At 38.2% G+C, this 27,499-nt stretch overlaps 1 protein-coding gene across 2 annotated transcripts in view; it reads left to right on the top strand.

Moving 5' to 3' along the window:
• Positions 1–25,559, top strand: part of LOC101859404 (protein sel-1 homolog 1) — a 31,163-nt gene extending 5,604 nt beyond the window's left edge. Inside the window, exons 2-20 of one of the 2 annotated variants that reach the window (XM_005097852.3) lie at positions 1,257–1,401; positions 2,476–3,396; positions 3,796–3,859; positions 4,778–4,940; positions 5,627–5,680; positions 6,032–6,091; positions 6,513–6,594; positions 8,801–8,958; positions 11,041–11,097; positions 13,631–13,699; positions 14,127–14,204; positions 14,470–14,532; positions 15,608–15,695; positions 15,958–16,106; positions 16,565–16,730; positions 17,180–17,254; positions 19,192–19,364; positions 20,545–20,670; positions 22,079–25,559. In XM_005097852.3, the coding sequence (XP_005097909.1) occupies positions 1,308–1,401; positions 2,476–3,396; positions 3,796–3,859; positions 4,778–4,940; positions 5,627–5,680; positions 6,032–6,091; positions 6,513–6,594; positions 8,801–8,958; positions 11,041–11,097; positions 13,631–13,699; positions 14,127–14,204; positions 14,470–14,532; positions 15,608–15,695; positions 15,958–16,106; positions 16,565–16,730; positions 17,180–17,254; positions 19,192–19,364; positions 20,545–20,670; positions 22,079–22,207 (2,769 nt within the window). In that variant the 5' untranslated portion in view covers positions 1,257–1,307 and the 3' untranslated portion in view covers positions 22,208–25,559. Of the gene's footprint in view, positions 1–1,256; positions 1,402–2,472; positions 3,397–3,795; positions 3,860–4,777; positions 4,941–5,626; positions 5,681–6,031; positions 6,092–6,512; positions 6,595–8,800; positions 8,959–11,040; positions 11,098–13,630; positions 13,700–14,126; positions 14,205–14,469; positions 14,533–15,607; positions 15,696–15,957; positions 16,107–16,564; positions 16,731–17,179; positions 17,255–19,191; positions 19,365–20,544; positions 20,671–22,078 lie in introns of both variants that reach the window. The other variant, XM_005097851.3, reaches the window with a different exon arrangement.
• The last annotated feature ends 1,940 nt before the right edge of the window (positions 25,560–27,499 follow it).

Below are 27,499 nucleotides of genomic sequence, written 5' to 3'. Positions count from 1 at the left end.
TAAAAGTCATTACGAGTGGTTGCGCCCCCTAGGTCTACTAGATCTAGACACCATGACTCTATAATATTGTTACCACGAATGTATTGAAAAGGGAAAAAATATCTACAGAGAAATTTTTTAACGCTTTGCTCTTAAATTTCTCTTTCTAGTTCTAGCTGCACAATAGTTTTTAAAACTATCAAATAGAATTATTTTTATCAAAGAACTTAATGGAAAAAATGCTCATAAATTTTAAAAATTTTTAATTGAAAAATGGAAGTCTTGTTTCCTGGTTATCTTTTCAAGTTAGGTGGGTCAGTTTGTTCAAGTTTCATCGGACAAACGTCTTGAGCTACCGACTATATTATTATATAATTGTTTAAAATGAGAGCTATACCTCTGTTTCGGAGCAATTCTGATGGTTCTAAAAGTAGACTGCTGACGCGCACGCACTTCAGCTACGGAAACACAGGACCACTGAATTTTTTAGCTTGTATAGAGGTATTGGTATCATCTAACGCTTTATCTCTAAGTAGGGTAAACCCACTATGCCGAGGCCCTGTTTTGGTTTGAAAACTAAGTGACATACGTAACCTCACTAAACTGGTCCTCAAATCCTAAGAAGTGAACCTATTTTGATGGTTCTTCATTTAATGAATTAGCTCCCAGTTAAAGAGACCTGTTTGCGGCAATCGCCGAAAAATAATTTGACATCAAATTTGTTGTACAAATTTGTTGTAAAGGAATTTTCAGGGAGTTAAAGCTTGGTCATTTGTCTTGCTTTTGGTGGAATAAAATACCATCTTCTATCTTGAATAGAAGTCGAGAAATTAACAATTGAAGGAGGTGAGGTTCCCCTGATGTCAGGGGAAAAATTACCAAAGTTTTTCAGTAAAATCTATAGATTTTTTTTAGGTGGCCAGCAAAACACCCAGAAAAGTGATGGTTTCTTTGATTTTGACATTATTTTGAGGAATGCCTGATTTTACCACAATGTCTCACAACATGGTTCACCTTGTTGTGCGTTGGAGATAGAACAAACTTGAACTCGAAGCATCCGCAAAACACAGACAGAACACTTTGAATCTCATACTATGAATTGGAGACAAATTTGTATTCTACTTCCAGTAGGACTTTCCTTTTTGTTTTTATAGCAATATTTTTATCATATCATTGTAAATGTAGCGTACTGGACAAGATATTAAATTTTACTCTTGTGACTTTATAAGTGTGATATATAGAAACATATTATTTCAATTTCTAATTTTGCATTTCAGACAAAGCAAATGAAGTGAAGAGGAAAGAGAAGGCACTTGGTATCAGCAAAGATGAAAGTCTCAAAATTTGCAACACATCATTTGGAAAGGATTGTGCTAATATCAGCATTATGCCTCTTCTTATCAAATTGTGTTACAGGTCAAGGTAAGAACTTTGTATTATCATCTAATGTTGTGAATTATGAGTTGATTCAGAATTTAATTGCAGGGCTGTCCACCATTAGGAATTTGGCAGAATCTTTACGGTTTTTATTCACTTTGACGAAAAAACTATCGTTATGCCCTTGATTCTGATTTTTTTTTTTTTTTTATCGGTTGCTCCAACCCACTACGAGCTTTCAAGGTGTATAAGAGGAGAAAAACTACCAGACTCAGACAATCTACATCACTCATCACTACGTCTAATGCAACTGTCTAACTTAAACAGGACCCTCTTTCCATTGAGTCCTTGTACTTGTAGTCGCTCATTGCCACTTTGCCCTCGGAAAAACGTTAGACTTACAAAATGCCAAAGCCAGGAGTAAGACAAGCATAAGGTTGACAAAGTGTTAGAAACTTCCCTCCCTTTTGTGTTTGGAATGAGTCTAGCCAATGAGAGAATTTAATAATATAATACAAAGATCATTGTTGGAAATGTGAAACAATTAGCAAGTGTGGGCAAGTGGCATGGTGTGTTGTAATGCGCAATCAGGATCAAAGGCTTGTGACAAATTCTGTAATTCCCAAAGTTTATTTTATTTGTTCAAGCAGTATCCCGCCTTTCCTTTTTTTGTAAGTTGCTAATGACAAGCCCCAAAAATCCCTTTTTTTCATCCTGCATGTGATAATATTACATTTATACTTGACTGCGATCCCTGTCCTTGACACTCAAAGGAAGATGATCAATGGCCATTTTACGAATTTTTAAGTCAGATTACTAATTCTTTATTTGTTGATTACTAATACATATGCTGGTGAGTGGGCAGCCCTGTAACTGCCGTGTTTTCATGAGATAATTTTTTCATCTGGTTTTAGATTTTACCACAATTCTTTTCTTTTGATTTTTATTAAAAAGTTGACTTTTCAAATGTTCTCTTAAATGTGCTATAACAACGAATTTCTTTCAAAATGTATATTTTCTCTGAATGAATGCTTATATATTAGATGAGATATACAGCAAATGACTTTTCTTTTTTCCTTCTTGGGTGTTTGGAATTACTGTAAGTCCTGTTTTTAGCAGGTGGATTGAGAGACCAGGGGCAGACAGCATCACAAAAATCAAAGACAGTGGAAGAGCAGGCTGCTCAGCCCCAACCAAAGCCACAACCTCCTCTTCAGGGTCAGGGAAAACCGCCACCGCCTACCCATGAACAACAACAGCAACGCCAACAGCTGCAACGCCAACAGCAACATTTCAACCCACAACAGCCACAACAGCAGGAGCACCAGCAGGAAATACATGAACAGGAAAGGAGGCGTCAGGCAGTGAGAGAACAGCTGCTTCATGAACAGCAGCTACAGAGAGAACAGCAACAGCTGAATTTAAAACTACAGCAGGAAGAGATAGAGCAGCAAAAACAACAGTTTAAAGCACCTCTCCACGACAGCTCTATCAACATGGAGCAAGAGAATCCTGAACCTTCCATAGAACCTATACGTCAGCCTGTCCCTGTTAAAGATACCCAGTTACCTCAAGGGGTTCATCAACCCTATGATTCTGAGCAGGAAGTGCTTTTGTCTGAGAAACAAAGACATAGCCCTTTCCAGAACTCTGAGGAAGGTAGAGATAGACAGCCAGCTGAGGGAGACTCAGGACTTCAAGGTCCCACGGAGATCAACCCATTGAAAAGTCGTGAGCTGAATCGAGGGGAAGAAACAAAGAGTGATGACTCTGTGAAGGGTTCTCTTAATGATTTTAACCCTCAGCCTCCGCTAGGCATGGGTGCTGTGCCTTCCTCAATGGCTGAAACAGATGAGGGTAAGGGTGCAAGAGGTGCTGAGGCTGGACAAATGGAAATGAGACAAGTTCCTGGAAGTGTTGTGCCACCAATTGTTTCTGAGAAGGAACTGGAGGAAGAAGCAGATGACTCCTCAACGGGTGAAAATGAAGAAACTCCATTGCTTTATGATGGAAAAGAAATGACTCCAGAACAGATTGAGGGTATGTCATGCTCATAACCTTTGATCATAAAATTTTTATTTTTTTTGCTGGGGTTGTGAAGAGTTTGCCTTGATAAAATTAGTAGTCCACAATGAATATTGTTTTAAATTTTAGCAGCTCTAGTTTTTTGCAGTAACGCATATAACTACAAACATTTGAACTTCATAAAAGAAATAGATAATGTGTCTTGTTTAAATTTAGGGGAAAAAATAATCGTTTCATTGAAAAAAAAAAATTTAAAGGCAACCAATAATTTTTTAGGAATACATGAACTCTGGCCCAAGGGAGACCCCAATATTTATTGATTGATGGCTTCAGGATAATTTCTATACATGTTTATGTGCTATTTTAAGCTGAGAAATTCCTGCATTGTTTCTTTTTTTCATATTTTATTTTCAGCTGAGAAACTCTTTCAAGCTGGAGAAAAGCTGATCAATGCCACTTACTACAAAGAATACAAAGAGTAAGTCCAAAGTAATTTTCTCTTTTAGTGTCTTGTAAGATTTAGGATGTTAATGTATTGTACAATTTTGATAATCTATGAATGTGTGAGTGGCACTGATGTTCTGTAGATTCAATGCTGTCTCTTTAACTCTTTAAACACAGAACAACACTCTCAGCCTTAGTTGAGAAATCCCACAACCATTGAAGAACAATGTCAGCGTTCATCAGTTTTTTTCCTTGTCTCCTCCATTATTTTTTCCTAACATTTTAGTCAACAAAGATAAGTCATACATTCATGATTCCTATACTTTCAGTTCCTGCGTACATTTAACTTTGATTTAATGTATGACATGAATATATTCCTATACATCCTGAGTGGTTTACAGAGAAGGCCTTATCGACAAGTAAAAATATCCCCTCCCCCTCCCAGGGCAGTTTTACAGACTGAAGTTGTCTTTAGGCCATTCCCAAAGGGGGGATATTTATATGTTCTTATACACAGCAGAATTGTAAATGGGCTGATTTATCAATGTCATGCTTATGTTGTGCCAGAACAACGTAGGGGGAACTTCTGCTTTTTCTTTCTTCGTCCTTACTATCGTCATTTTCCTCTACTTCATTTGTATGTTTGTCATTGTCTTGTGAACTGCTATGTCCGGAGTGCCTTGATAATCAAAGTTTTGTGCTGTTGAGGCTAGAGAAGTGAGCAGAGTAAGCATGATTTCCCGTTTGCACTTCTCTGTTGACATCCACCCCTTGGCACTCATATGACCTTGTGCAGTTGCAAGCGCAGTAAAACCTTACTTAAACTAAAATATCCCTCCTTCCCCCACCCAAAAAAAAAAGTAAAATTCTCCGTAAATATGCTCAAAATTGCATGTTCAAAGAGTTTAGTTGCTTTAAATTTTAGAGAAATCTTCCTAAAACTTCCTTCCAGGGCTTACCTTAATTTTCTGCGGGCATCAGAGATGGACCACAAGAAAGCAAAGGAGTATGTAGCCTTCGCCCATTTGTTTGGAGATTATCTACCTCAGAATGTGACACGAGCCTCTGAGCTGTTTGATGAGTTAGCAGACCTGGGGTCACCCAAAGCCCAGATGGTAAGCCAGTCATTCTCTCTGGTGTTGTTGGCCATTTTAATTCTACTGAGGTAGTAGGTCTAGGTGAAACTTTAAACAATATCAAAATATTTGCCACCATTTCTTATTTTCATTGAATTTCTCCATCTGTTATTAAACTATGAACCAGAGAAGATGGCTACTTGTCCATATTTTTAGTTTTCTAGTCTATGTAAAATGTTTTTTTTGTAGGCTGTTAACGTGCATTCAGAGGGAAATATGGTGGCAGTGACCACATGATTCTCATGGCGTTGCTGGTGATGTTCATTCTGTTCGTACTGTATTGTTGATGAATGTCTTCAAAGAGTTTCATCCTTTTTCCATCGGTACTTATAATAAAAATCATTTACTTGAGGGACTTTGTGCCCAGTTAGTTATGTCATGTCTTTTTCTTCTTTGAATGGTACAATTAGTCACGATGGGTTCCCATAAGGTAAGGTTGGGGAATCTGTGTGCCAGAATCACCAGTGAGATTTCAGGGTAAAATGGTGTATTGATTTCTCTGTTCAGCTGATAAATCTCAGATGTTTCCACACACTGTACGAGACATAACTCAGAAGAAGTTTTCAAATAAAATGTTATGTCCCTCAGTATGTTTTTCTTACGTCACACTTGACTTTTGTATCAAGTGAGTAATCTTTTGGACTGTTCTTTTCTCTCGTGACCAGGGGTTGTCTTTCATGTGCAGTGCCGGATTTCACTACAATTCAAGTCAAGCAAAGGTAAATGCTGGCGTTTTTGTACAAGTGATACAAGAGTATGTATCAATGAAATGCGTAGTGTTTTGCTCTAAAAAATAATTTTCCTTTTGTATTTAACATTGAACTGAGATTTTTTAAATTCTGAAATTCTTTTGATTATAATTTTAGATGATTCTTGCTACTTGAAACTTGAGGTTTCAAATAGTGATAACATTAACTGTTAGTTGCATTTTAACCAAACATGATGACATCATGGTATTTTGTTGGAGGAGGTAAATGGCCTGCTTCTCTCCTCATGTGTTGATTTTGTGGATGGATGTGAAAAGTACATGAAATGTGCAATTTACATTTCTCCCCATGTGCTGTCTCCAGGCTTTAATTTATTCAACATTTGGAGCTCTGGGAGGAGACCCTCTGGCACAGATGTCTCTGGTAGGTTGATATGGATACTTGCTTTAGTATTGTCATGGAAAGGTGTGAATGTGAACTGAAATTATAAAGTTGTTACTTTTTTAAGAAACTGTTACATTTGTTATAAGAGATAAATTTGGAACTTTACCTAGATTGCTTAGCTTTATGCTCTTGTCAAAGTAGGGGTTTTTTTGGAGGCAAAGTCAAGCAAGGTACATATCATCAGTGTCATAAGAAATATGGGTAACTTTGTTATACCCTGCTTTACAGAGCACGTAAAGAAATTAGAGTAAGCCTTGTTCCTGGGACAGTGACAGTATATCGAAATGCTTGTCATTTTAGACTTTTTATGAATAAAGGGTTCAAGTTTTCCAGGTGACGTTTGTACATCTTTTGTACTCCATAAACTGTACATAAACTGTTTTTCGGTTGTGGTCCACAGGGCTACAGATACTATGCAGGAGTTGGTGTTGAGTCCAAGTGTGAGACGGCTTTGACATATTACAGGAAGGTGGCAACAAAAGGTCAGTTTCTCAGGGGCTGAACTACATCATTAATAAGATGAAGCTCTTAATAGTTCAAATAGAAAACTCGAAAAGAACTGACATATTTTCTGAATTAGTTTTAAACATATGTCTTACAGAAGCATGCACATCGTGCAAAGTCACATTTGCCAGTAAAATGGGTTTGAAGTATTCATCTCTTCCTGCCCTGAACCAAAATTTTTCCAGACCTCACAAGTACTTCGATAAAATGGGAGCCCTCCTGTTTTTAAATTTTTTTTCTGTCGAACCCCTATCAGATTTGCATTAAAAAATCCTTTTTTTCCTCCTTTGTATTCTGTTTTCATCAGTTGTACACAACTTATCGTAAAGGATGTGAAAATATACCGCTACAGATTTATTTGCAACATTAAGTCAAAGATAGTACATAACAAGATGGTTCACTCAGCCAAAAAAGTGTCCGTGGAAGTCTGCTCATTGCTTCAGATGGCGCTGCAGTCTTTGTTTTGAAGCTCTCTTTCGTTTCTCCAGAAGAAGACTAGGAATAGCACCCCCTTGGGTGCGCAGATCGACTGCTGTTCATCAGCTGTTCGGGTTCGTTCAGTGCGAAGTTTTAAAAAAATAAATTTTAATGACCTCTCGGCTCTCATTCTAAAGTCAATTAAAGGAAGAGAACAGTTGCTTCTTCCACCAGAAGAGGTTTTTTTTTGTCAGCATAACCATTTAAAAAAAACTTTCTTCCGGAATTTGAATGCTAATTTATTCAAAAACTTGTTAGATTCACTTTGATTTTTTTCACACAAGTAGGGTAACTGTTCGCAAAGGTTGTGCTTTTTCAAAGAGGGCGCCACCAGATTTTGAGGATGGCTCAAAGAGAGGAGTGAACTATCTTATTATGTACTATCTTTGATTAAGTGCAACTTATTGTAAATGACGTGAAAATACACGTTTTTGTTTGCTTTTTTTTCCTCAGTATTTGCAATACTGGTACATGTTTTTGTGCCACTATCAGTTTGAAAAGTTATTGGAATCTACTTGGGTTCTGGAGACTCCAATCTTTTCCAAACTCCAAATTTTGGGGAGTATTTTGAGGAAAACTCCTGTTTGTGGTCACAGAAGAATTGGCAGATTTGGTTTTGATACAGTCAAAATTCTCCAAGACAGCCAGATATTGAGGAGAACAGCGATTGTCATAGACAGGTAGACATCTTGTACCGTGTGATTTTAGTATAAAGCAACACACGGTATGAAGTGGTTGTTTGTACAGGTGATTATCTTTGACAGGTGGCCATTAGAGCAGGTGTAACTGTGCTTCAGTCTCCTGTTATGTATGTCTGGGCCTTTATGCACGTCAGAACCGGTTAACTTAAACGCATTTAGAGCTTAATCACGGTTAGCTATACGGGCCCTTTCCGCGTATAAACCTTAACCAGATTTTGTATGCACATCGCACTAAACAGAAATGTGTAGCTAAACGCAAAGTTCAAGGTGAGATATTTATAGATTACTGGGAAAACCCGCTCCGCTATCACTGTGTGCTTTCGGACATTCGGTTTCTAACTACCCGCGGGAGTTTATGAACTGTGCTGCACTGCGGAGAAAGTCGCGAAAAGGGTCAGAAAAGCGAACAGTGGTGAGGAAATTCAAAAACTACTTGAAGAGCTGCAAGTAGAAAATGTGACCCTTTGCAGCAGCCGCAGCGCCACCTTAACCAGTGAGATGAAGAAAGAGATGTGACAAAGAATAACATCGAAGGTGAACGCATCTGGCGCCGCAGTGCGAACTGTACCGGATTTGAAAGAGAAATGGACAGCGTCAGTTCTCAACAAAAAGAGAGATGGGGCGAAAACGGGCGGAGGGCCAGCACCAGTGCTCTACGAAGAAGTGATATCGTAAATCATAGGGGACAAATCAAATTTGTTTTTATTTATTTGCACGCATTTAGGTCCGCTCTGGGACCCCCAGAGGTGCGATAATTTAAAACGCGAAAGTGTGTATAGAATAGGCTAACCAGATTGATGTGCGTACAGATTTTTTCTGCCTAAATGCCCGTATGGGGGATAAACGCGTTAGCCGACTATTAAGGACCGACTTGCGTACAGGCCCTGATGTGCTGCTCCTATTTATGTATTTGCAGAGTCAAATGTTATAATGTGTGGGTCTGTGGGCCAAAGGCCTTTCAAATCAATAAAATCACCTTGAAATCTTAAAATCTCTCTTCCTCCAGTGGCAGATGCTGTCACCCTGGCAGGAGGTCCGGTGGTGCAGAGAATCCGTCTCCAGGAGGAGGCAGAGAACCAGGGCACCAGCAACAGCCCTCTGCTGGACGACGACCTACTTCAGTACTACCACTTCCTAGCTGACAAGGGAGACCAGCAGGCTCAGGTGATCATCATTAATGTACAGCAAACTTGTGAATAGCATCCAGAAAGTTTAATGTTTTGGATCTTTTTTAAGCACTTTTCCAGTAAGTTGCTAATTTTTGCTTGTTTTTCGGAGAGATGAATTTATACTTGCTTTCAGGTTCCATAACATGTTTTTGGAGTTGTTGTTTTTTTTACCAGACCCTGCAATACTTATCGTCAAACATGAAAGAACAAAGTTGGGCTTTTTTTTTTTACTGAACATGATAAAAAGGGGTTTTATTAAAGCCCCATATCTCCCCAGGCTCTGTTTGGTGAACATGCGCCATGTTTATCTCTGGTCACAGCTGAAAATTCAGCATCTGTTCTACTTAAATTATAAGCAGCAATAAATGAGTCCATTGGTGATAGGTGGTTGGAGGATGCCACTTGCAGGCCTTACTTCTTCACTTTCTCTATGTTGTTTCTGTCTGTTTTGCTCTCTCTTAGCACTGAATGACTAGTGTCTTGTGGATCTTCTCTGTAGTTGAAGTAAAACTAATGCCCTGAAATTCCTAACAGAGCACCTTTCCAGTCGCTTGCAACAAATATAGTAGAAGTACAGTACCTGCGTTGAGAATACAGTGCTTCCACCTTTCCATATTTTTACGGAAATCCGTACTTTCTTCCAGTTCCGTATTTATTCCTCCGTCATTATCTACTCCCTCCGTAAAAAACTGCGATAGCGTAGGACCACCGAAATTCCATAGCAAAAGATCCAGACTCGCCTTTGTATCGTCTTGTATAAGTTACGGATATTTACGGTAATTTTCTCTGCAATAAGTTAATGTTATCGAAACCTGCCAGATTGCGCATTTCCTTCAATCAGCCATTATTCCGCGATGCCCCATGCATTCATTGTGGGTTGGTCGGCAGTACAGTTTTACCTGCAGATTGATCAAAATCTGGGGAACTTTTTGTGCCACTTTTGTCCTTTCTATCATTCTCTCATTCCTTCTGTCTGTCTGCGGATTGTTGCCACGGCCGGAAAATCTGCACAATCTGCACGTTGATCAAGTAAATTAACTTGTGATCTTAGACAGAAATTTACTGTCAGAAAGAAACTTTTTCGCAATCATGTCCAGATCCCGAGAAATTATCAGTGCGAAGCTTCTATGGCACAGGAACGCGATAAGGGCCGCGATGAAATAAATTTTTGCTAAAACTACTAAAATCAAGTGTGACATGTGACATTGAGACGTGAAAATTGAGGAAAATTAGGGTATACTCTGGGTAACTGTGTTGTGAAAGTACATATCTATTCATTATTCCCAGGTTTGCCTTCTATCAATGGTGCGATGACAAATTAATTGAATTATAGTAGCAATGGAAGGGGAACCTGCTTTTAAACATTGCCAGCAATGGACAGATATGTAGGTGAAGAAATCGAACAAGACAAAATGTTGGTGAAAAAATAAATGTTATGGGTTGTAGGCAATCTCTTCAAATGCCATTTTCAACCCTCTAAAAGCACTTAATTTCAATTTCTTCGGGGCTTCACCTCCTCAACCCACACCAGGACGCTGTCCCAGACCCTCAGCAAAATTTTCCTTACTTTTCAGCTTCAGCTGGTGGAAGCACTGCAGAATAGTTTGAGAGAAAATGTGTTGTTCGATACATTCCTTACGGCGAGCCGCATTTTGTATTAAAACAGTCTTGCTTTCAGGCTCTCCCAAATCATTATTGATTGATATTCAGATTAGTGTTCTTATTTGTACTGTTTGATCGAAAATTAATTTCCCTGCATTCTGGTGTGTTATAAATACATTCCAGTTTTTCTAAAAGTTTTGAAGAAAAAATTATATTATCTCTTTTCTGATTACCGTCATATAATAAAAAAGACTTTGTCATTTGGGGGAAAATGATCTGATAGGAAAAGCTAATAACCTACATGTATTGATTTAATGGTCCTTTCGTGTTGATTTAATGGTCTGTCTGTATTGATTTGTCTATTGGTATTGGTTGAACAGTCAGCTCGTATTGATTGAACCATCTGCTTGTATAACCTCCAGTAATTGAATGGTCTAACTGTATTGATCTAATGGTGTACTTGTATTGTCCACAGGTTGTCCTGGGCACTCTGTACTACCAAGGAGGCAAAGGAGTTCAAATAAATCATGAAGTGAGGGCTATGTTTTGTTTTGGGTTTAACTTTTACTTCTTCCTTATTTGTGCAGTTGTCAATTTTCATTTTATGTTTTCTGCTGAAGTGACATAACTACCAGGCTCAGTATTTCCTCATTTTTTTTAGGGGAGGGGGCGGGGGAGTAAGTTATTTTAAAAATAAATATGTCATAGACAGAGTGCAAGATGGGGAGGGGGGGGGGGTCTTCCCTTGTGGCTTTGATATTTTAAGAATAACACGTGCCACTATGCTAGGGAAAGCAGGTTGACAATGTCATCACCTGTTTAACAGATATGTTTTGCAGATTTTAATGCAATTTACTTTCAAAATATTTATTTTATTCTAAAGTTGCAAGTATCAAAGCAAAATATTTATTACAATAGTACACAAATAAGAATAAGGTTAAAACAGATGAGCAATTGCCAAAACGTGAGACTCTCTTGAGACTCAGTGGTTCCAAAATTTTTTTCTTACCAATTTGACTCCTTTTATGTCAGTCTCAGATTGACATTTAGAGCTCATATTCCTAGAGTATCAGAGCAAGGAGATGTAGGGTTTTGGAGATATGGGTCTATTGGTTTGGCAACCACTGTATTTCTTGTATGTAACAGTGATGACAAAAACAGATAAGCAGCAAGGCAAATTATAGACTTTGAATTCCATTTGTTTAGTAAACAAACACTTTGTACACTATGAACTCCATTCATAATGGTAATATGAATGACAAGCATTGTAACAATGACGCAATGCACAGAACATGTCATCATTGTTATGTACAAGAAAGGATACACATTGGACATTATCATTGACAACACATCATAATAGTGAAAGGCTGTACAAATACAGTTATCAAAGCCTCAGCACCAGAAAAACACTTGTGTAAAACAATTTTTTAACTAATATGAGGCAAAAGCACAAAATCAATGGGGCTGACTTGTGCATAACAGTGATGACAAACACGACTTGTACATAACAATGATGACACAATGTACAGGAAAAGACAAAGTCATGCCTCCAGAGAGAAATGCACACTTTAAGAATTTTTTTAAAAACCAGGAGAGGTTTCTTTTGCTTTGAAACAGATATCAGGTCATATCAAAGACAGTAGACAATCACAGTTACGTTGCTAATTATGACAAACAGTACTCGTACATAACAGTGATGACAAAACATACTGGGAAAAGGTAAAATCATGCCTACAAAGAACAAATTTGCACTATGAGATACACAGATCAATAAAGGAATATTTTGTTTCTAAATGTATCTTGCATCATGTATGAAATATATGCTGAAAACTTATTGATATTAGCAATTATGAAAAATACTACTTGTACATAACAATGATGACACAATGTATTGGAAAAAGGCATATCATGCCAACAAAGAACAAATGTGCACTTTTGAGTTAGACAGATAAACAAGGACTTGTTTGTCTATTTGTTTGAGTAAAAAGAGCACACATGACATAAAAAATGTTTGTTCTTAGGACAATGTAATTTCTAGTACGTCAGTCAGTCTTGTACGGCTGCATGACGACACCCCAAACGTCATCACTAAGCACAAAAGCTCAATCTATAACCACAGATATGATCCATCTCTCGAAGTTTGTTCACCCATCACACTCTTGTTCCAGGAATCCAATGTAAACACTGCAATTTCACTAAAATATTCAATAGGGTAGCCTAAAAACAGGCAAAACAGTCCAGTACGTCACATTCAACGCAAGATTCTTGTGCGTAACCGGAGGGTGACGGCAATGACTACTTTCGTTTTTCTCTTTCCCCCGTTGCTTCCGCTGTTCTGGGGAAGTGGATAAGGGGAAGTCACTCAAGAAAACAATTATATCCGGGCACTGTTGATGATCCGTTCAAAACAAAATAGGCTAAAATTCGGACTTCCGGTACGTCGCAAAGTGACGCCATTAACGACGAATGTTAAAGAGCCAACCGAAATTGTAGATCTAGGACCCCGATGTTCCTTTCGCGCTTCGCAGCTTTTGAACTATTGAATAAACAACGGAAAGCAAAAAGATTTAACCAGCTGTGGTGGTTCTACTGAAAAATATTAGTGTTTTCTGAAACACCTAGTCCGTGACGACACCACTGACTCACAAGTGATCCGAATTATTCGTTTATTTGCAAACAAATAAACCAATTTCTTGAGCAAGTGAACCTTTCTCGATCACAAATAGCATAGAATCAAAGCTCAGGTTTAAAAAAACCACCCAAAATACTAAATTTTGAACATTCTTGGAAGTTTGCATTGGTGTGCTCAAAATGACAGTCCAGGAATCACAAAAAAACGAACATTTTTGGCAAAAAATTTACAAACTCAAGATTGTAAAGCTGACACTGGGTCTGAAACTGCTAATGCAGGTTCTACATCCTATATTTAACATATGTATAAGTTTTGGAGGAATAAATACTAATGCATCACATTTTATGCACACTAATGTGAGATGTATGTGTTTTTCCCCACGTTTTGGCAATGGCTCAGATAGCATATCTGAATGCTTTGTTTTCTCTTCCAGCAAGCATTCCACTACTTCTCTACTGCTGCTGAAGGAGGGAGTGCTCATGCCATGGGCTATCTTGGAAAGGTAGGTTACAATTTACTGGACACCATACACATATAGGCCTATTTGCTTGGAGTTTATTCAGAACATTTTGATTTGACAGATGTCTTGATTTTTTAATAACATTGTAGTCATATTTCCTAATGCTCATCCAAGGAGACACAAAAAGATATCATTTTGATATTGTAGTTTTCAAGCTATATGAACACCCTTTTTGTGCATAGAGTCTGTTCATTCTACTTCCCAGTGGAATTTTATTAGAGTTTATAAGAAGCACATCAACTCAGTATTAGTCGTTAATTGTTGGGAAAAAAAGTAAAAGACAGATAAAATCAAAGCATACTGAGGACTTGGTTTGTAGGATGTACGAGTTACACTTTCTATAGAAAACAGTGGAAAAACATGTGCAAATGTCTTCAATAGAAAAAATTTTCTTCCTTCTGTTCCACAGATGCACTCAGAGGGAAGTCCTGTTGTGAAGCAGAGCAATCATACAGCATTTGAGTTCTTCAAAAAGTCCGCAGAGAAGGTGATTTTCTCCCTTTTCTTTGATTTATTATTCTTTTTCCGCTGACATTTCGTTATTCATGGGAATGAATGGTTGCACAAGTTACAGTCTGTCCATTGGGGGCTGGGAGGAAGCACCACTCAACCCTTGGTTTGTGTGTACAGTTTGATCTATGGAAAGGATTTATATATTGAAGATGCTTACAATGTTGAGTGAAATGAGTTTTATACTTTTTTATATGTAATATGTTTGTGTGTTAAATTTGTATTTCATTTCCCCCCCACAGAATAACCATATTGGGCAGGCAGGCCTGGGTATGATGTACTTAAATGGATTGGGTATCGAGAAGGTAAAGTTTCTCCTCATCATCCACCATTTACTACCATCATCATCATTGCCTTTCTCACCCTGCACCAGGGTATAGGCCATGGACAATTTACTACCATGTTTTGATGAAAATGTTTGTGTCACACTGTCATTTTTTAACAATGAGTCTGTTTTACGAGAGTGTAATGTTTTGTGCAAGCACTTTTTTTAATACCGTTAAGTGTTATTCATTGGGATGGTTTGGGGGGGGGGGGGGGGATGAGGGCTGTCAGTCAGGTCTATGTGTTTAATTCTTTGATCATGAAGAAATGAGAAAGTGAGTTAGATATTTTTGTGTAGTAATGTGTAGGCATATTTTTGTTTGACTGATATTTTGCTTTTTCTAGTGAATGAGAAGATATAGTTTAAGTGACACTTTAAAGTCTTATATGGCCAATCTGGGTTCCCCTGAAAAGAAAGACCCAATGGTCAATCAAATGAATGCAAAGCCTTTGTCCATCTCTGTACCTGAAGAGGACATTAACCCTATCCATACGCCCTGGGGTCATTTTGTACCCTCGGGGTTGTATTCTTAACATTTTAGAATACTTCTAGTACGAAGGTCTCTTTGAAACTTTCAGTATTTTTCGAAAAGTCATTTGACACACTGCTATGCAAAGTGTACAGATCAGATTGACGAGTAAATTTCCACTTTGGAAAGTGGTTGCACAGAGTTCCCCACGTCGTATGGATACGATAGTAAAACACAACGTACAGGTAGGGTTAAGCATTATAGTATGCTATCCACATTCCTCGTGTATTTGCATTCTTCTTTTGTTAAATACTGATACCCGGTTGCAGCTAGAAGACTGAGGACTACTTAGCAGTGTGGCTTAACTATTCCTCAGAAAACACCAGAAATGAATCCCATAGTCTGTCAATAGCACATCTACCCCTTGTACTCGCTGGTCAGAATTTGCATGTGCAGGTCAGTGTCTTTCTTTTTAGCTTCTACTCTTTCATCAAGTGTCAGATGGGGTCTAGAGATTTTCATGATTCTATTGTCTGTTTCAAGAATGTTGTATAGAAAGAGTTTGATGTCTTTTGGTTTGTTTCAGGACAGTAGCAAGGCATTTCGATACTTTTCACTGGCATCAGATCAAGGCTCTGTGGACGGTCAACTTCAGCTGGGAATCATGTACTTTAGTAAGTCTTTCTAAATTTTGTGGGCTGGGATGAATTGAAAGGGGGTTGTGTGTGTGAGGGTGGGTGGAGGGTAAGATAATATTCTTTGTGTTTTAGATTCATAACTTGCATTTTCTTTCACAAAGTTCCTTGAATCATTTCCAAGTGTCTTTTGTCCTTTTTCAGCAAAAGGATTGTGTTTTTCTTTTATTAAATGTTCATTATTTATGTTATTGCTTTATTACTTGCTTGCAGTGTAATGAGTGTCTGATTTATGTGTCAGGTGGCAACGGTGTCCGTAAAGACTACAAGATGGCCGTCAAGTACTTCACAATGGCCTCGCAGAACGGCCATGTTCTGGCCTTTTTCAACTTGGCTCAAATGCACGCAACAGGCACTGGTGTTCTTCGCAACTGTCACACTGCTGTAGAGGTGAGAGCACAGAGGAATGTACTCATTTGGCACTACAGTAACTAGAAACCTATCTGGGTAGAAAAGAAGAAATCTTCTATAGGTTTTCAGAGGAACCTATGTCTTGAGTGTATTCTTGGAAATGTTGCAAAGTTTGATTTTTGTCGCAAAAAGTAAAAAATTTGATATTTTTTTACTTACTCTTTTTTAGACTTTGAGAGAATTCAAGTTTTTAGAAATTGATGCTCTTAGATGAGTCTTTATGTTGGAATGGTGTCATGATACAAGTTGAACTTGAACCCATTCCCCTACTTTTGTCTTTGATAGATAATCAAGAGTGCCATTATGCCTCAGATTGTTTTTCAGCAAATGAATGGTGTGATTTTACATTTAATAGGAAATTTCGTGCTAATTGTTATGTGAACTACTAAATGGTTTTTACTTTTTTTCTTTTTTCTTTGGATGTCTTCATGATTTAGTTGTTCAAAAATGTGGCTGAGCGAGGTCGTTGGTCGGAGCAGCTTATGGATGCTCATCGCATGTACCAAGACGGGAGTGTCGACACGGCCATCGTCAAGTACATGTTCTTGGCAGAACTTGGCTATGAGGTTGCACAGTCCAATGTGGCATACCTCCTAGATACAGGTACCTGCCACATTGTTTATGGATAGGGAAGGGAAAGGGAAGGAAGAACTGAAATTTTTTCCTGATTCTAAGCATGTTAGAGTTTGATGGTGTTTTTGTTAATTTATAATCATAACACTTCTAACATATCTGTATCTAGGTCGAGAAAATAGTCAGTTGCTCTCAATATTTTAAAAGAATGTTTTGAAAAGCTGATGTGGTGAAAGACAAGCTTTCTCTTCAGTATTGTGTTGATCATTATTTCATGCCCCTGTGGCACATGGCTGTCTACCTTCACATAAATGAAAACCTTAAGCGACAAAATTTTTCCAAAGAAAGCTTCTGTGGTTGTTGGCAAGACTGGTAAAAATCTTCTTACAAGGGAAAGAGAATGTTGAAGTTGTTGTCTTCCAAAATTTGTGAAATGCTCCAAAACATGTTTATAGAAAGTTTTTGTGTGGTATTCTCAGGGACAACCACCAAGTTCAGCAACTACGAGACCCATCAGAGAGCTCTGCTACAATACTCCAGGGCTGCATCGCAAGGTCAGTGTTGAATCTCATCATGGGCAGTGTCATATTGTGTGAGTGTTGTATACATATAATCAGACGACCGTGGCTGAATATATAGTTGGTACATCAGTTTTCTTTCCAAATACAAAACACTAGACAGAGTACATGTAAAGCAATTGTTCTGATTCTTTACCTGGAGTTGATTATTTTATTGATTTTTTAATACTTTATACCCCCATGGCCACAATTTAAGGGCAGGCTACTGCAATCATACTTTTCATTCAAGGCCCACTAGGACTGAATGGAATACGATATCCCAGTGACAGATAGCGATTTGATGAAATAACTGACCCACTCAGGAATGGAACTCGTCTTCTGAATGCGATGGTGGAGAAAGTTACCATTACACCAAAGATGCCAGTACACTTTCCACGTGTTAGATTGCCTTTTGAAACAGATTGCTGAGATAGGCGTATTAAATAGCAGGGCTTGATTTATGGGGTGAACTTGGAAGCAAGACAACCTTTCTGAAAACAATTAATTTTTATAGAAAATTATAAATGCTTATAGACAATACAAGGTGACTGCCAGGCCCCGGGAATTACTCGGGAATTAGAAAAAATCACCGCGACCCTGGAATACCTCGGGAATTTGAGGAAATCTGTAAATTGCCCCAGTTGTCTGAGAGTACGTTTCACGCGAACAGGCGGCTATGGCGGCAAGTGGAAGTGTATGTGACGTGTGTGATACTGAAGCTCAATCGCGAAAATCAAGATCTGCTTTTGCTTTCTTTACCACCCAGAAATTTGCCGGTAGTAGTCTGATAACGCAACTTTTGTAACATGCAGGTTGTGCTGTCACTTGCGAAAAAAAAAAAAGAAAGAAAAGAAAGTTACACAAGCGTCTTGTTGGGCTAGCCATTATGACCGTCCGGTGAACCTGCGCGTTTCCATCACATTGTGAGTGCCGGCGATGGTTGGGGTCACCAAAGTTCATTCAAAGATTCAAAGTCTGAGCGCTACGAAGTATAATATGACTCCGGAATGAGGGGGGGGGGGATAATTGATTTTTTTTTTATGCACTCGAGAGAGGGGGAAGGGGTTGAAGACAACACTGGATGGCAAAAACTGAACTTTGAAGCAAATTTTAGTATTTCGAATTTTGATCACTACTAGAGCTCTCTGCAAAGGCACGTTGGTGCAAGCCTTGTGTGGAATCAGGATCCGTCATACTCATACCTTGTATGCTGTGTTTTTTTACTAAAGGGCTCGCGTTTCATTGGATGGGTGATAGTAAATTAATCTACATGTATTGTAAATCTATATTTTAGCGTTCTGATTCGCAGATTTTCAGCGTCACTGCTTCTTGCCCTCCCACAGTTCTTACACCTCTCACACTGAATAGGTCTACTTGAGCCTTTCAAGTTATTACTCTACTTTGAGTTTGAGCAATGGTTTTTGTCTTAAATCTTAACAACCAGACTGGTTCTTTACAGTCGATATCCTGGTTCTAGGCCTTTTCTCAGGCTCAAAACAAGATTCATTTTTACATAGTTTATGTAGGCGAATACGATGAGGAGAAAATATAAGTAAGTAAGAACAGACTGAAATACCTAAGTCACACAGTACCCCAGTGCCACACTGATATGTTGTTGACTGGATATAGGGCCTAATGTACCTACATGCATGTGTGTGTGTGTAAATGGAGTACATGCTGTCTTTGTTATATAACGTGCCCCTGGAAAATGGATGAGCCCCCAAGGAAAATTGAGGAAAGGCTCAGATTTTGTTTTAGAATCCTTTCAAAAGCTCTTTGTGTTATATGATGCTTTTATTTGTTCATTTCAAAACATGGTTTTGTACTCTTACTTTTATTTGTACCAAGTGTTATCTGTGGAAAAATGTCTTTTGTCATCCACATGCTGTCATGATATTAGTTAATGTTTTATGTTATGGTGTCTCCTCTTCCAGGCTCTACCCATGCACGCCTGAAGATGGGAGACTATCATTACTATGGCCTGGGCACAGAGGTGGACTATGAGTCGGCAGCGTCTCATTACCGCATGGCCTCCGAGCAGCAGCACAACGCACAGGCCATGTTCAATCTGGGCTACATGCACGAGAGAGGTCTAGGTCTGAAGCAGGTATTTAGTTCTGCTCTCTTTTTTACCTGCTCTCTTCTCATTTAAGTTACACTTGTCTTTTTTGTGCAACTAGTGACACGTGCAAAGATAAGAGTGCTAAGCACTTTGGACTTTTGAAACCAGCAAATACCATCTGTACATCCTAACTTTGTGAACAATGAAATGTCTCATTGATACTGAAGCACAGAGATAAGTGTCACAAAAATGTTTGTAGAGTAAGGGTGAGGCATGTGAAGGGGTAAAGTGCGTCACAACATGGTGGAGTCAGACACCCATCAGTCTTTGAGTATTTGAAGTTATTGATATCATCTTAAAGCTTGTTCATTTGTCTTGCTTTTAATGAAAAGTACCCATTTCTCTTGAATATAAGTCGAGATACTTTCGGTTGAAAGAGGCAGGGTCACCTGGTATTGGAGGTAAATATAGCAAGAAAATGACCACCAAAGTTTTGTGATTTCCAAAGCTGGAGTTTACTTTTTTGTGTGTGTGCCTTTGATCATTTTTCATTAAGATCCACACAGAGATTTGTTTTTAAATAGGCATAAAAGGTGTTGAGACAAAAATAAACAACAACTTCGATGAAAATAAAGCAACGGGCAAAAGAAGGTCAGTTTCTCTAATTATATCAATTTGACAAACGCTTGATTTCACCATGATGCCACACAAATGTCACTCTATTTATTTATGCCACTTAAGGACGAATTTTGTTCAAAGAGTTAAAATATGTGCTATCCATTAGTACATTTTTTTAAACATTGATTTATACTTGTGCCCATAAAGTTTTTTTGCCTGTTGCATCCTTTTAGTGGGTGATTAATAATATATTGGCCCTCTATAGCACCATCCTGGTGTAATGATGAATTTGACCATTCAGTGGGGGGGGAAAAGTCAGCAATAAGTATACATAAGAACTGCTTCACCCTATTTTTATATCCAGCACTTAAATGTGTTTTGTGGGTGGTTGGCGGGTGCTCTGGTATGGTTTGCTCCTTCTTTCCTATCAAACATCTATCGTCCTTATCTCCCCTCCTTCTTTTTTATTTTTGTTGCTCTCTTGTAACACCTCTAATCTTCTGACGCTCATTTGACCTTATGCAGTTGCGAGCGCCGTAAAAGCAGCTACTGAAAATTTTTTTAAAAACTAATTGTGTTTTCCAATATATTTATTTCTATCATCCAGGATGTCCATTTAGCCAAACGTTTCTATGACATGGCTGCAGAGACCAGCATTGATGCTCACATACCAGTGGCCTTGGCTTTATTCAAGCTAGGCATTTTCTATGGACTAGATGTATTTAGTAAAGAGGTAAAACTTTTATTACAACTGTTTATCAGTTTTCACTTCCATTCCATTTTTCTCTTACAGATGTAAAGCCTGGTATTTTGGGGGATGACAGAGAAAAAGTGTCATGCAGCTCAGTCATCACATTTTCAATCATACCAGGTCTTAAATATTATGTACTTTAAGAACTAATTTTTGAATGGTCATGTCTTCATTTGACTTATGTTATACATACTATTTCTGTCTACAAAGAACTTTGTTTGAATGAAACTACCTCTCAGACTGTGGAGGTTTAGTAACTCAACAGATATGATGTTTGTGGAAAGTTCAATCTCCACCAGTGACTGTTTTTTACGGTTTCTTTCTCACATTTTCTACATCCCCCTGATCCTTGGATAGATTAGGTTGATCACTAGTCTTCTGAGATAAGGGTGAACAATTTCAGAGGCCTTGTGTGGAAGTTTCATTTTGTTATAGATCCCTTGGCAGTTCGAAAGTGGCGTTTTGGGCTGCAAATGGTGCAAAATCCAAAAATTTATTCCTACCCAAAACTGAAGCCACTTTTGTCAGTGTAAATTCTAAGAAAATGGCTGCTTGTTAGGCAACGGATGATTTTACTTGCCTTGCCATCTACTGAAAAATCACTGGGGATGAAAATTTAAAGTCGTTTGCCTCTTGAATTTTAGCAGGGTTATGCAGAAGAAGAATAGTTCTCAGATTAAATGTGATTTTAAAAATAACTTTATACTGTTCTTTTTTGGTCTAAGTTATATTGTACATATAACTTATATCTACAAGACTTTTCTTGGGAATTATCTTTCAGAAAATTGTCAGATATCACAATGACTTTTTTCAAAAGGATGTTGTAATCAGTTTTCTGGTAATATTTGGAGAGGGGGGGTTCTCTGTGTACCTTTGACATTGTGTGAATACTTTGCTTCCTGTTCTTTGTTCCTCATAATTTGTGCTCTGGGGATGCAGACAAGTAATTAAAGTAATAGTCTTGCTGACAATATAAGTGATTATCTTTATGAGCTAGTCACAGAGTGGGCAATAGTATGAGCATTCATCTGTGAAGGTGATTTATCATATAGGAATCACATCAGTGATTGTGCTTTCAACCATGACCCACTAAAGACACTCAAGACAACAGAATTTTACCATGTTTAACATGTATTTACAGACGCTTTATAAAAACATTTTATAGTCACATTTCAAAATAGGTTCCAGTGATCGAAAATTAAGGCGAGTTACACAACTGCCTTTGCTCTGAGGTCCATCGTTGTTGTCCTAGGTAAGCGCATCTACCAGTAACCCAGTTACTTGAGTTAGCATCAGCAGGATTAAGAAAACTCCTCTTTGTATGTATGTTCATTCTGATTTTAATTTTCTACATTTGTCTTCTTTGACGAACAATTCTCTTTGTTCACAGTTTGAAGGAATCAACTCTGTTTTGAAACTGCTGGACCCCGTCCAGTTCCTGGGACCAGAGTGGGACCTGTACCTGGCCTCCGTGTTTTCCTTAGCCCTGGGCATAATATTCTTCCTGCGGAGGAGATAGCAGTAGATAATATTGTTCCCCTCTTTGTACGTGCAGACTCGATAATTGTTAACAATTTCTGCTTGAGTATGCGGGTTTGGAAAAGTTCTCATTTACACCTATTTGTGAAATGATATTTTTTGTTTGTGAAAAGACATGTCTGTAGTAATAGAAGACCGCACACGAGATGTTATCATGATTTTACTGCCTTCCATGCCTAGCCAGATGTAATGTTGCATAAATCTTTATTTTTTCTTATTTTGTTTGTCCTTTGTCTCCATATCAAACATAATACCACAGAAGTGAGTACTGTTTCATTTAAGCTGAAATTTAAAAATTTTTTCCTGATAGATCACTTTGAATGTCAATACTCAAAGTAGCTGTGTCAACGCATTTATCAAACTTTAATCTTGTGAATTCCATTTTATGATACTTCTTGTGCTGAGTTTGATGAGATACAATGTTTTAACTCCGATACACATCTTTATAATCTCTGTGTCAAATAGACACCTTTATTTTTACTGGGTGAAGACAACATTGAGGTAACTCTGTTGAAAGTGAGGTGTCACAGCAACATGGACTGGTAAGATGTGAACTCTCACATAATGGAATAAATACTTTCAATGCAGGGCATATTTTGTGTAAATGGTCACTTTTGACCTCCTCACACTTACAAAATGCTTGATTTGTCTTAAAGATTCTGTCCTGTCTTGCAACTAGATAGATCCTTGGTTTTCATTGAAGGAAAACATGGTCTGGGTGGTTTTGTTTTTAGTGAAATGTCTCAGTGATGAGGTTAGCGATGCAAGTAAGTACTGGGGTAAAAATTGCATGTCACAATTTTCTATTTTTGATGTCTTTATTGAACTATTCTATTGTTTGGCTAGAGACATTTAGTCCACCAATACTATTTCTATAAAAAAAGGCCATAGTGACATGCTCATGACTCACTTAATACAGCTGTACAGAGATTGAACAGCAACAGTTCATAGTATTATGCGGAAAAAATGCAGTGCCAACAATAATTTGTTTGTTGCAAACACGGTTTTCCCTGGGGTCTACATTTAATGAACTCTTGAAAGAGTAAGATAAAAACTTTTCGCGCAATGTACACATTTTGAATACCGGTATAGCTTGTGTCTCGTTCGCACATTCCCAGCAGCATGTTAGTATCTTTCCGACAGAATATGTTTCTTCAAAGGTCAGGAATGTGCCGTGCCTTTATGGTGCTGTTGTCAGATTTCCCAGCATGCCAATATTATTTAAATAAACCTATCGGGGCGTGTTCTCCTTGTTTCGCCATTATGACACGTTAGCTTTATGACCATGATGAGTTCTTGCAGCTAGTTCAGGCTGCATAATCTATATTTGTGACTGCACCGGTGCGAAAGTACATGTAACTAATTTTTGTTTCTGTCGGGGTTTTGTCTCCTGTGTTGTGGTAGAAGACAATTATGTGGTTCTTTTTGTCTCAGCATGTCATTGTTTTGACTACTGGGGATTTTCAATATATGGTAATTTTCTTATGATTGATTGGGAAGGGGGGGGGGGTCAGAGCAGTAAAATTTTAGATTCTTTTGTGAAAGCATGAGGTTTTGTGCACTTTTTGTTTTTAAATAATATTTATCTGTGATACAGATAGACTTTAGCACTTTCAAATTTCCATACTTTGATATCTCGTTTTAATTAGTCTTATCTGTTTATGTCAAAGATGGTTTACATCAATGTATAGAAACAAAGCAAAAATTCTCTCTATTTTTTAAACCATGAAATTGGATCTTGTTGCATCTTTGGTACTTTTAAAAGTTTATTGTTGCTTTTTTCAAAAAAGAGATCCGCAAATGAAAAGGAATCAGCAGTGTGGACGGCGTTCATGCCTACGTACAGGTTGTTTATGATGTACAGTAGTCTCCGCCTAAAAGCACGCTCCGCTCAAATGCACGCTTTCGTCATCGGACGAGTTTTTTTACTATATAATTTAGATGTACAAACGCTCGGTCACTCCTTCTAAACGCACGCTCCGATCCGCGAAACACGCCGACAAGTTATTCTTGGCAAGGGTAAATTTTCACTACAACCTGCACAGCCTGCAAATGAAAAGCCTAAAATTTACTAGAAAACCCGATATTTGGTGAGAGTGCCCCTCCCGCCGTACAAAGAGAGTGATGGACAGCGTTTACACACACCCTACTTTTCACTGACGCATAAGTGTCGGTCTAGGGCTGGTCGGTTATGTTGGGGGTTGGGGGTGGAGGTGGGATTAGGGGGGGGGACTGAAATGTTTTTTGATTGGTCACTGGAAATGTATCTTTGAGAGAAGGTTTCTAACTGGTGTTTGAGTTTGAGTAACTGCGTGTAATGTTTAGTTAGATCTAGATGTAGATCTAGGCCTGATGCCTTTGTATTCTTAACTCCTGTCGGGGAATCCTTCACAAAACAGTCACCTGTCGTCACATTATCTGCCAAAATGACCCCCTCCTCCAACGGAGATCGCTAGAGTAATAAGGAATTGAGATCACTGCATCCCTTCCTCCCCATGCAAAGGTTCATGTAAACGCACGCTCTGTATAAACACACGCTAAGGAGCCCTCCCGAGCACCGTGCGTTTAGGCGGAGACTACTGTACTCTCTTTTGAAACGGTTCTTATTTTATCCAAGTGTCCTCACTGTGGCAAGTAAAAGCATTCTTTTTGTCTGTGTCTCTTTTTTGCTGTCAATTGTAACTATCTTATGTACAGAAACTGTTTACCCTACTCAAGTGTCTCGTTAAGTTCTTATAAGTGCAGCTGTGTGTCTGAGGATTTTCAAATGTTGGATGTCACAAGGTTTTTCTGATCTTATGACAGTCCCATACATGTAACAGACAGATGTGATTCATGCTAAGACATGAAGTGTTTGTGTAACTGATCTTCATATAAATGTCTAAGTTATGTCCCAATCTGATGACAGTCTGAGGTAAGCTCCCATTTTTTGTTTAAAAAATTCTGCTGGGCTAAAATGATTTTGTTCTGGCTGTTGAGTGTTGGTGAATGTGTTGTGGTCTACAGACATGTGAATGGGCAGACTGTATCTGTTGACTGTAACTGGGAATTACAGTCTAGCATTCACATAGCGAAATTCGCAGGAAGCAAAAATCTTTCCAGTATGTACATATTTCACTATGTATTTAACTACAAAGAATATACTTGCGTATATAAGAACAAATTTTGAGACCCGAAAATCAGTTTGCTATGTGCATGCAAGACTGTATGTCTGTAGGCTGTGACTACAGGTTGTGTCTGTGGACGACTGTGTGGAGTGTTGGGTGCTGGTGTTTGAAATTCTTCTTGATATGAAATATGTTCTCATTAAATTTATGACGATGTCCAGGAAATTTTGTTCGCTGTTTGTTTTCTTTCTTTGTCTCTTTCTATCAGCATTGGAGGGCGTTGTTATTGTTAGTAGGTTTTATCCATTTCTTGGTTCCTTGACATTTCTGTATTGTTTCTTTTTTATGCACTTTTTCTGTGTCCAGTCTTCTTTTCCTGACATCTCTGTGTGAGTATTCAGATGTCACTTCTAGTGTTGTGCTCAGACCCTTCCAGTCAGGACCAACCTGAGATGTTTTGGGCACATGCCAGTAAAAAAACGATGGTACTTGAATCGAATTGTCATCTCTGCACACAAGACAAAGAGCTTTGCCTTTACACGACAGTCATAGTGAAGCCTTAGACAACATCGAAGTCAAGTACATGGATAGGTGTCAGGAGCTGTGAATCATTGGGAACCAGTTTAGAAGATTTGGTGAAGAGGGAGAGGACGGGTGTGAAAGATGTGGGCACACAGTACAGCAAAGACATGTATCTATATTTGCAGGCGGCTTGGTGGCTGCTCATGTGTGGTCTGCTTGTTATATTTCTTCTTTTTGGTGCTAGTATAGCAGTAATCTGCATGCTGGCAAAATGTGGCCGTCATCATGCCAACTTGATATCCACAACAAATCTTCTTGGGTGGTTGGCGGATGCTCTGATGTGGTTTGCTTTTTCTTTCCAATCAACCATCTGTCGTCCTTATCTCTCCTCCTTTTTTGTGTTTGTTACTCTTTTGTTATACCTTTAATCTCCGGCACTACATTACCTTATTGGGTTGAAAGTACCAAAAAACACTTACTAAAATTAAAAACATCAGCAAATCCACATATTGGTCGCGTTTATGCACAAGGGGGCCATCCCGAAAAATCCTGTTTTGAGAAAATCGAAGGTAAAGTTTTTGAACCCTTGTTTAGTTTCTTTAAAAGACAAGAAGAGTTTTCTCTATAACCAAACAAATATACCCACCAATGACTCCAAACTTCTCCTATAGGTAGGGCAATGCTCACTTTTGATGTAGGTCAAGATTTTTGGAAACCCCCGAAATCTAGGTTAGCCCACTTGTCCTTACACAAAAGCGACCATATATTAACATCTTGATTATATTATGAAATTCATCCATGTGAAATTATGTCATGATCACAAGAGAATGTTTTAAATTAAAATATGATAATCAGCATCATTATTATTTTTAAATATATCATAATGACTTGAGAGTATGAGGTAAGATAATGATTAGGATGAAAATTATGTTATAAATAATAAAAGTATTAAAAACAATGGTTATGATAATATCAATCAATAATAATAATACAATGATGACAATGGGACTCACGGATCACATTTATGTGGTACGTTTCCACCTGATGAATGGTCAATGTGTTTTACAGCAAAAGATTATATAAACAAATACACGTCTTATTATTTGTCAAGAGCAGAAAGTACAAGTACAGGACTGCACATAGCCATCTCGTGAATCATAAATAAATGCACCACTATTTCGAAGAGGAAATTTGAGTCACACACATCCGCTCTCACACACACACACACACACACACACACACACACACACACACACATCTATCCGTCCATCCATCCATCCATCCATCATTATCTAAATACATTAATATGCATACAAAGAATATCAAAGACACAATATTACACCAATACAGATAATTTAACAAAAATGCTATTGCTATATTGGTCGCCACTTTGTAGCACACTGTTTTCTTTTAATTTGCTTTATTAGTTAAATTTGTTGAGTCTTGCTCAAGGACACACCCCAGTGACCACCCACCTAAACCCAGTGTCATCGACACTCGCATGACATGACTTGAGAGTCTGAATCCACTAACCACTCGACCGCTGGAGTCCCCACATAACCTGCACACACGTGTGCACCGTTGGTCTGACAAGATTACATCTACTTGGGAATAACCCTCTCCCCTCCTTTTTTTCTACCCCC

This window comes from Aplysia californica, unplaced genomic scaffold (genome assembly GCF_000002075.1).
Source record: "Aplysia californica isolate F4 #8 unplaced genomic scaffold, AplCal3.0 scaffold00165, whole genome shotgun sequence".
Classification (NCBI taxonomy): Eukaryota; Metazoa; Mollusca; class Gastropoda; order Aplysiida; family Aplysiidae; genus Aplysia; species Aplysia californica.
Note: the sequence above shows the minus strand (reverse complement) of the source record. Positions and strands in the feature narration are given on the sequence as shown.